General features: G+C 30.2%; 2 protein-coding genes across 2 annotated transcripts; both read left to right on the top strand.

Annotated features, from left to right (window-relative positions):
* The first annotated feature begins 936 nt into the window (after window positions 1–936).
* On the top strand, window positions 937–2,173 carry LOC108773117 (uncharacterized). The gene is made up of 2 exons (XM_018538838.1): window positions 937–1,176; window positions 1,362–2,173. Exons 1-2 carry the CDS (start codon window positions 1,028–1,030, stop codon window positions 1,621–1,623), a joined length of 411 nt encoding a protein of 136 aa, XP_018394340.1. The 5' UTR covers window positions 937–1,027; the 3' UTR covers window positions 1,624–2,173.
* Window positions 2,174–6,870: 4,697 nt separating this feature from the next.
* Window positions 6,871–11,224, top strand: LOC108773118 (tetraspanin-7). Its single transcript, XM_018538839.1, is given in 6 exon segments — window positions 6,871–6,982; window positions 7,042–7,136; window positions 8,969–9,157; window positions 9,689–9,859; window positions 10,086–10,223; window positions 10,893–11,224. Coding segments are annotated over 6 exon segments (861 nt in total). The 3' UTR covers window positions 11,049–11,224.

The following is an 11,224-nucleotide window of genomic DNA, read 5'->3' as shown; positions in this document are numbered from 1 at the left end:
AAGAGGTCTATAGACGTCCTATGCTCCACATAAGGAGATAAAAGGTGTCGTTATATATATGTATATGTATGTATAATGTCAAATTGAGCTACATGTTAAATTGAGATATATGTTATATATATATATATGTATAATGTCAAATTGAGCTTGACATTAAAAATCTATAAGGTAAAGTTTCCTAAAAAAATACAATAAATTAAAAAACAATATTAAACAAAGTATCTTTCAAAATTATAATGCACGCGAATACACACAACTATATAAATATAGGAAATAAAAGCTCAAAATGGTCAAGTTGAATAGTTATATACTTAAATAATATTTTATAACATTATACTTAAATATGCAGTTAAATGAGCATTTTATATGCGCATATCCAATATATAATATATTCTACACAAACTATTTCAATTTAATTTCTAATCTTGAATTCTAACAGAACTAGAATAGTATTATATGTATAATATTAGTATTTAATATATCACAATTTATTAGATTGACTGTAATTTAATATTGTACAATATTGATGCTAATATTGATGTAATTTAATAATATTGATATGCGTATAGGAAGATATATTAATAAAATATTAATAATCTAAAATCTTTAAAATAATTTTATTGCACAAAATAGTAATATAAATTAAGGAATACCATATTTGCTATTTTTAAACTGAAATTAAATATATTTTGAAATCAAAATGAAGTATAAATATTAGTCTATACATTTTTTGTCAAAGATACTTTATGTTGAGGTGATTTATCTTGATATAATTTTTCGCAATGTGTGTGTTTCGAATCAACGAAAACTAACACGATGAAAACTTTATGCGCGGTCATGGTCACAATCATTAATGGCTTCCGTATTTGAGGTGCTTCTTGCGAGACTTATAAATCGACTCTACCAGAATTACTTTTACAGTTGTGAACTCTCTCTACAGTTTGTACTGATCATTTATTTAGCATCACTATGAAACTTTACAAATAATCATCATATAATTCTTGCAGTTCTCATCTTCATTTGCAATATGAAAATGACATCCATAACGGAGAACAGGGACATTATGGTGCAAAAAAATTTGTCAGAATGGTGGAGCAAAGAAACCGAATACATTTTCCAGAGAATTGAGAGATGGGCGGCCTTTGCACGTGGTTACAATCGTTTTCAATCGCAAAGGTGAGAGTGAGTGAGTGAGACAGAGAGAGAGAGAGAGAGAGAGAGAGAGAGAGAGACTTCCGATAATTTTTATTATTTAAAAAAGTCTGCTAAAGATTATATATAATAATAAACAACTAGATATACAAATCTAATTCAATATGTATAAAAAAGTAATGTTTCTAATACAAACAAAAATAAATCAGGTGGTTCAAGACTCAGCAAATAATTCAAAATAACTGGAACATGTTTTCCAACGAAACTCCGACACAACTGCATAGTCTCAAACAATCCAAATGGAAATTGTCTCCGGAGGAGATTAAAATAAACTGCTGCGGTACTTTCAATTATCAATCAAACAGTAAGCTGGACAGCAACTGTTTAGAAACATACCAGTATGACCATAGCATCTACTTCAAGACTATCGGGGATATTATAAATGATAAGAGACATCAAAATCAGAATTAGGACGATGCATTTATCAGCAGCGATGAGTAAATTGAGAGGGATGCTATAGAACTCACCGAACCGATTTCTAATAAATCATTTTACAAAGAAATCAATAATGTTTCAAATACTGTTGTTGAACAGAGCAGAGCGACGTAAAATATCTGGCCAATCGTGTATCTACTCAAATTTAACCCGAATCTGATAAATTATCGAAGAACAGACAAGTGGCTCTCTCGTTTGGCTGAAGGTAATCATAGACGAGATAGAAGGCAAATGAAGAACAATAATATAATATCTTTAGATAATTTAGTGAATAAAATGGATAAGGCAGATCAAAAAGATGATATAAACTATTTAAAGAATCAGGAAAGAAGCACTTTTCGGTCGTTCCAAAAAAAATTAACGATCTTCCATGAATCCGTGGGGATTATCAATTGTCAATGAAAACAACGTTGTTCGGGAGTTCTTTTAAATTAGGTACACTAATAATTTCGTTGTAGCCAGCAACTCTTCAAAAGATCAATAAAAGTAAAAAACGTCGAGCGGAAAAATTTGCATATATATATATATATATATAAACGCATGAAGGTTTTAATCAATAAATTGTTCAATTTTTTAAAATGAATCGCAATTTACATTGGTTTTATTAGTTAAAATGTATATGTTTTTAATTTTTTTCTGTATGTCCTTTCCGTTATTTTTTATTAATATGCATAAAATTATACATTTTTTAAATATTACATTTTAATCATTTATTTACTTTATCTGTTATTTTTTTTTTTTTTAAATTTTTGAATTCACAGAACAAGAAAATAGAATAAAAACTTAACAATCCAAGATAAAATAGAAAATAGAATACTACAAATTTCAATAAAAAACAAGATATTTAAAAGTAAATTTTTTTATTGTAACGAAATTGTTACAAGCTTTATAAATTATTGAATATTGAAAATGATGTCCAAGCATGAAAAATCTAAATATTGCGCCTTTAAACAATAAAATGTTATTAATGACGAAAGAATTTATTAAGTCATTTATAGAGTTGCAAAATACATATATTAATATACAAACTATGAGAATTAAAGGGCTTTCGACCTCTAATCTGTAGAAAATATTGCATATTTGCAATATAAATAGTTAAATGACAGTAATTAAGAGATTTATGTATAACCTTTCTGCAATAAATTATCATTATAAAATATTATCACTTTTTGAATAATTATCACATGAAACGCTGTGCGCAATATTTAATCTTTTACAGTTAGTGAAATTTCAGACAGACAATTTTTGTATTTATAACAATATCTTTATTAAATTTTAAATAAATCATATATACATATTAGGATTTAATTATTCTAATAAAAAAAATATTTCTATCAAGTACTTCATACTGTAAATGCTTTGTATCTTTTGATTAATCAAAATTTTTTCTTCTCATTAATCAACAAAGTATTTGCAGCGTTAAATAATCACACCCATAATCTCCTCATTTTTTAATGCAAATTATACTATAATACTATAATCAGGGAATGGAAGTAACTCGTTACTTGTAACGAAGTTACAGTTACAAGTTACTTTTTTGGTAACTTTACTGGTAACTGCGTTACTTTCTTTTTTTGGTAACTGATGTAACGGTAACGAGTTACATTTTTTGGGTAACGGTAACGAAATTTACAGTTACTTTTGTCGTTACTTTGCACACGATTGAAATAAGACTTGAAAGCCCTTAGACATTCGGCCGTTATGATTCAGTAATTATTTTACACTTCTATCTTCTATTTAATACATAGGACATACAAATATTTCAGTTTGCTGCATATTTGACAGGTTTTAGAATTACAAAATTGTGTTTAAAAAAAATTAAAAAATAAATTAAATAATAGTAAAATGAGAAGGACTACGAACCCAAAAGCGAAACAGTTTAAAAGACGATGACAATAAGTGTGGAAACGTCGTTTGTTTTTATCTTGTTTTATCCATGTTGTTGTTCTAATATATATTTATACATTTAATTACATTGTCATCGTCGTTCTTATCGGAAATAAACTGTTTCATTTTTGGCTCGTAACCCTTCTCATTTTACTTTTATTTAATTTATTATTTGAGCCATTCTACATTGTTTTTTTTTTTTTAATAAAACTATATATATATTTGTCAGTATTACATATAAAAAAAAATGCAAAAGTACATTTTTAAATTGATTTTAAAAAAGTAACGGAAAAGTAACGAAAAGTTATTTTTCAAGTAACGGTAACTGTAACGAGTTACTTTTAAAAAGCGATAACTGTAACTGTAACTAGTTACATTTTTTACTCGGTAACGAGTAACTGTAACTAGTTACTTTTAAAAAGTAACTTTCCATTCCCTGACTATAATTAACAATTAACATCAATAAAGATTTAAAGAATCTTAAGAAGTTTATTTATCCTAATAAAAAAGTTAATAAAAAAATGATTGAGAACGAGATATATATACAGGATTTCTATCAAAATTTGTATCGTTTTCTATAAAACTATTAATTTCTGTTGTCGACCTCGCAAGCATCACGATTAATCGGATAAGAAATCTTATATTGTATTTTATCGGATTCTATGAAATTTGTACAATAAGATTCTTATAAGATTTGATTTAAATTAGTGAATTCACGAACCAAATTTCATATTTAAAGCAATAGGATTTTTCGTCTATTATTCTCTATTAACTTTTTTTACCAGAGTAAACTCTTTTACACGTTATTTATCGAATAGTTATGTGATATATTTGCTGATTTATCAGAAATTATTATAATAAAGGAAATTGATACCAGTACAGCACTCAATATTTTATTCTTATCTGGGATATTCCAAGAAAATATCGTAAAATGTTATAAAATTTCATAGGATATTATAAAATATTCTATCAATATCTTAAGATATCCTACAATATTCAAATCCTTCCACCGCATAACATATAGAAATATCTTAAGAATGCCCAGAATACAGCAAAGGTTTGCAGTTGAAGAGTGTCAGAACTATAAAAGATTAGAAGCAAAAATATAGCTATACTTTTTGACACAAATAATACGACTATGTGTCAAAATAAGACATGTCAGTAACTATAATAGGCTATAAGGACATCTTTTGGAAATTCTGTACTGTCGATATAGAGGATGGCTGAAGTTGTGTAGGTTGCAATATTGAAAATTTTATAATAAAATTTATACTTATGATATATCTCTCATGGAGTTTTTTGGATATCTCGTGAATATCATCTAATCTAAGATGTCCATGAGAGACTTCTACATGCAGACACTTATACATCTCCTGGATATCCATTGGATAACTGGGCCATCCACGAATATCACAAGATTATCGCGATATCCCAAAATGACGTCCGTTTAACATCCCTAGGATAAAGTGTGCTATGTGGGGTCTCTCGAAGAAGAGAGCCTCTATATGTTCTAAGATAGAATTTATATGACATTAAGGATACGCACACTTGCTTCCCTTACATATTGGAGGGTTCAGATAAGGGTAGTTTCCAACGTTGCCACAGCATTTTTACAGGGTAGCGCGCATGCACCGCGGTTGAGAGAAGAAGGGCAGGAGCATACACCCAAAATATAGATGTATTCACAAATCTTCTTGCGATCGATCGAGCGGACTCTGGTCACTGCTCATGTGAGACCTATGTAGTGCGTAATAGGTTATACTTTATTTGTATCGAAAGGGTCTTGTCACAAGCAAAGGAAGAAAACATATTTCACACGATGACAAAAATTACGGAATTTCGTGACCAGGACGAAGATCCTGCAGATATTTTTCTATGTCATCTATTTTGTAAGCAGAAACCTCCATTACCATATTATCATATATATACGTATAACGCTCATAGCCCTGCTTAAAATTTTCTATAAAAAACTATAGGAACATATAGAGTTTGTATAGGCATTTATAGTTTTTAATAGTTTCTATAGTAGCGCACGAGAGCGACTATAGAAGCTCTACAGTTATCAATAAGATTCCATGAGTATAATAATAGAAAACTATTGCGGATTAGGATTTACCGATTCAAAACGCTCATTAAAAACTATAGAATTTTCTTGATAGTTTTCTATAGAAAATTTTAAGCAGGGAGGACTCCTTAATTATCAGAATACTCACACAGCACATATTATCCTGAAAGGATATCCCAAATTGTTCCATATTGACAAAAGCGATTCCATCCCTTTATTCCTATATTTCCTATAATGTGATAATAATGAAATGTAATAGCGATCTCTAAAAAAATCTACGATCGCTAGAGAGAGAGGATTAAAAGTTTTCAACTTCTGTAATTTGTATGAAATACTTATTATCCGTATAAGTAATTAATAGACAGTACATACTTTTATTCAAATTAAAGAGATTCATATATGTATCCTATTGAGATATATAATCTTCACACACTGTGCGCCATATCGAATCTTTTATGGATAGTCTAAAATTTCAGATCTTATTACAAATCATTTTTATATCTATGACAACGCTTTTTACAATTATAATATAACAAATACTTTATTAAAAAGTTATTCTAATAAAAATATGAAAAAAAAATTTTACCTTAATTATCAAGTGCGCGCTCATATGTCAATACAAGCTTTTGACAATACAAGTGTAATTTTGAATTTATGTTGTTTTTACTATCAGAAGACGCGGTAGTGTCTCTGGCCACGTTCAAAAAAGCTTTATATTATTTATGTCATCCCTCACATTTCAATTTAGTATATATATATTAAGGTTCAATTATTCTAATAAAGAAATTACTACTGCCATGATATCTTCAATTTTTTAATGCAATAAACTCTTAATTAACAACATCAATTTAGTACATATTAAAAAAAATTCAATTATTCTAACAAAATTACTACTGTCATAATGTCCTCAATTTTGTAATGTATGATAATGAATTTTTATCAACATCAATGGAATTTTAAAGAATCTTTCTTTTTTACGTTATGTATCGAATATTTATGTCATCCGTGATGTACTCGCTGATACATCAGCAATTATTCCAATAAAGGAAACTGTTACTATTTTAGCATTCAAAATTTCAATCCAGTAGAAACATTTAAGATAGGTATATGTCTCTGAAGTAAGAGAGGCTCTACCTCGGCCTTAACGACATTCTACTATAATTTCGTTTGACGTATACTTGTATGTGATATTTCCGGTACATATATGTATAGAATTGTTCAGATAAGGGGAGTTCCCACTATAGCTACACCATTCTCGCGGGGTAGAGCGCATGCACCGGTTAAAATTGTAGAGAGAGGGGCAGGAGCCACGCACGCAACACGTATTCGCAAATCCTCTTGCAAATCGATTGCACGAACTTGCTCAGGTGAAACTGGTAGTGCGTAATAACCCGTACCCCGACTATATCGAAAGGGTTTCATCGCAAGCAAATAAACGAAAGACGGACATTGCAACATGAGCAAAGCTCGACTGGAGACCGTGGCCACGATGACCTGCATGAAGACTCTGCTAATGCTCTTCAATTTCATCTTCTGGGTAAGCAGAAACCTTTAAAACCTCTCAACATTGGGTCAATTATGGAATGGTTATATTCTTATCACGTATATATCCTGGTCCTACCCAACTGTTGCACAATAATTGATTAGCGTCTTAATACCGGGTATTAACTGAATTTGTTTATTTCACGAGGGACAGGGGAATATACATAATAATGATCCGTTATCAATGTCTAATTTCCTGCACGAAATAAAGTCGAGCAACTGGGGAAAATAAGTAACCAAGCGGTAAATGCGCAGCGATTTGATGGACATGACCTTGAATGTTATGCCCGTTTAGATAATGTGAAAAGCTCTTAAATAAATAATATTAAATAACAAGTATAATAATATTAATATTATTATATGATACAAAAAAAATTTTGAATATTTATGAATTCTTCAAAATTTAAGAATATGCAATTTTAAATTGAAACGCGTCCACATAGTTACACGCGCGCGCGCGCACACATATATATTTATAATATACAGTATAATAGTAAAGGATAAATAATGAAATTTTTAACTTCTATCAAAGCAAATTAAAAAGGTAATGTACTTATGCATAAATTAAATTCTACATATGTGTGTAAAGTTTTTATTTGTTTATATTTGATGTAAAATATAATAAAAATATATATCATATATGAAAATATATTTTTTTTATTTTTGATTTGTGAGTTATGTGACATTTTGATAAATTATACATTTCTATCATTTATATTTAGCCTTGAACCTTTGAACCAATTCAGAAATTTCAAGCGCGTTAATTATATATGGCTTATCTGCAGACCACACGTTCGTAAACATATGAATACATACGCGACTATTATCGCTTCTCTAACATTATAGTAACCATTACTTTTGTCAGCTTAAAAATATTATTGTCATCAAACTGATGATTACTAAATCATTCATAATATCTCTCGATTATGTGTGTGTGTGTGTCGATATTATTTTATTATATATTCTTTAATTAATGGTGAATTCGATCATTTACATTATACTGGATTAGTACGCATTAAAAAGACTACTTTATATATTCTATGAACACAATAGCATAATATGAACTACGACAATATGAGATGACATATATTTATTAAGTAATGATGATATCATTATTAAATATTTAATTGTTCAAAATATTTATAAGCTTTTACATCTGTTTCGCTAATTTTATCATGTGTAACATTTTTTGATATTCATTATTTAAATATAATGCAAATTACCTTTAATTATTGGATCCTAGAGGCACTTGGATCCACTCTAGGACTAAGTTCATTAGAGGTCAAATTTAATGCAGAATTAATGCAAATAACTGAATTCGTTATAATAAAGATTTTACATCTAAGATATGCACAATTAATATGTACCTTCGAACATGACGTTCATACATTATTTCGCACAGCATTATACTCCAAATACTCCAATGATGGAGATCGATATACCACAGAGAAACTTATTTTAAGATACAAATTTTTATCAGAACCAATGGTCTAATAGTAATTATTTATTAATAAGCGCGCTTTTTTCTTATAGTTGAAGGGCTCTCTAAATAAACGTTGCAATTATTTTTATCATAATATTTACATGTAGTGGTTTGTTTTATTGAAAAAGTGATATTTTAATGGGAAAACGCGCACGTTGCTTGTTTTTGCTGTTCTTTTTTTATTTTCTGTATTTATTTTACAATTTAAGAAATGTTGGATGCAACGTTCTTTCCGGAAACCCTTTTTTAATTTTTTTTCAAAAACAATTAGACAATTCGAATTACTTCGTGATAAATACATTATTCGGCGAGGAGTTCCTTGATGTTTTGTATGTTTTTTTCAGGCGTCTGGAGTGTTGATGTTATGCATCGGCATATGGATGCGCATCCAGCTGCGAGATTATATGAATATGAGCGTGCAGGGCAGCGGAGCCGCTTTGCTGGCACTTTCGAGTTTAGGTGCGGTGTTAGCTGTCGCAGCGGTCCTCGCCTGTTGCTGCACCGCACGCGGTCATCCTGCTCTCCTGTATTTGGTAGGCACTCTCGATCTATTTCAGAGTTTAGAAATCTATTGATTTCATAATTTATATAATTAAGGATCCGTACTAAGAACACGTGTATGTATCACACCTACGCGTTGTATAAATAGAATTCCGTCGTGAATTAAAGTCGGCTTCAGGTCCCTCAGGAACGACAGGATGAAGTTACAAACCGATACTCGATGTTACTATCATTATTGAGGCCCTTAGGGAGAAAAACGATACTCGCTGCGTTTGCGTAATATTATTATAGGTATCTTAACAAATTTTATTGTAAATGTGTGTGTGCGCGAAAGTTGCAAATCTGCAACACTTGGAATTATTTATACTTTTAAATCGGAACCATGTTGAGTATTTTGGAATTGAAAATTAGCGAAATAAAGGCGCGTCTCAGAGGTTCATGGAAAATAATACTTCCGATTAAAGTGTGTACAGCAATAATGAATATCTCGACGAGTAGAAAATCTCTAGTAGTAGAGAAATAATCGATTTACCTTTATAACGCTTTTCTTTTCGTTTGTATAGTACGGTGCGTTCCTAGCCGTTGTGGCCTTGCTGGAACTTGGCGCGGGCGCGTCGGTTTACGCTTATCGCACGAGCTTGAACGAGGGATTTGATCAAGGTCTGAACGAGAGCATGGCTGCCTATGGACAGGATAATTCCAAGAGCAGTCACATCGATACCATGCAATCAACTGTGAGTATCTTCATATAGTATCACCCTCAGTTATTCCGAATGTCAATTGAATGTCGATTGACTCGATTGTTCGAACTGATTAGAGGATAATTGAACATTCGTATTTCAATATATGGAAATAATTACAACAGATGAAGTAAGAGAGATGAAAACTTGTTCATTTTTCATTCTTTGCGACGTGCAGTTGCGTTGTGTCGTATATTTAAAAAAAATTAATGAATTACAGTTGCATTGCTGCGGGAATCGTGGTTATGCTGATTGGCTCAATCTGGATCCGCAAAAGAATCCAGTTGTCCCTATGTCCTGCTGCAAAGTGCCACTGGATAGCTGCGATACGCGGGATGTAGAGGACATTTATACCGAGGTAACATTTTATTAATTATTTAAATTTTTGTAAGACAGAGAAAAAGAGAAAGAAAGACACAGAAAAAAAGAAAAAAAATTTTTATTTATAATATATCACAGAATGCTTAAAATACAAAGTAGTGAATTATTAACATATTGACTATCTTGGTGTTTATTCATTATGGGCGTCTTAATGATTATTAATAATAAACTAATAAAATTTTGTAAAAAAATACTTGTAAAAGTAAATATCTGATATAAATTTTCGAATGATAAAATACAAAGCATACAATTAAACGTACTATCTATCAGGGGATTATTTAATCAGTCTTGTTTAATTATTAAATAATATTTTATTTTAAGATTTTATTTATTATATGCATATTTTTAATGAAAATTCTATCATACCTAATAATAGTAAGTCATAAAATTTGCTGAGCAGTCGTGTTAAAATTTTAATTGCTATCTCGTAGTAATTGACAATTACAATTCGTAATAGAAACTAAGAAAGGAATATTAAACGTAATAGAAATTTAAAAAAATATAATGAATAAAAAAAGATAGAAAAGAGGATAATTGAATGAGAAATTGATGTCAAATCTGAGCAGCTCTTTTTTTATTTATTTTTTGTTTGTTTTTTCTTGGGGAGGAGTTTCTATAATTCTTTTCACTCTTTTTTTTTTTACAGGGATGTTACAATCGCGTGCTGGATTTCATAAATAGCAACATTGGTCTGGTGGCCGGTACAGCGATCGGCGTAGCTTTTTTCCCACTAGTCGGTATCTTCCTAGCATGTTGTCTAGCCAGCAATATCAATAAGGCTGAGTATGAGCAGGTTGCTTAGGCATGGCACTTGCGCAAACTGCAACGACGGTCCTATCAGAAAACAAAGCCTGTATCGCTAATGACGGCGAGCATGTATGATTTAATGGGAACACGGAAATGATCTCAATCGAGGCAAGAACGCACTTTACTTCGATTTTAATTGACAATTTGGTACGAAAATTTATTAAAAATTTA

Source organism: Cyphomyrmex costatus, unplaced genomic scaffold (assembly GCF_001594065.2).
Source record: "Cyphomyrmex costatus isolate MS0001 unplaced genomic scaffold, Ccosl1.0 scaffold199, whole genome shotgun sequence".
In the NCBI taxonomy this organism is placed as follows: Eukaryota; Metazoa; Arthropoda; class Insecta; order Hymenoptera; family Formicidae; genus Cyphomyrmex; species Cyphomyrmex costatus.
The sequence above is the reverse complement of the archived record's forward strand: the minus strand, read 5'-3'. Positions and strand labels throughout refer to the sequence as shown.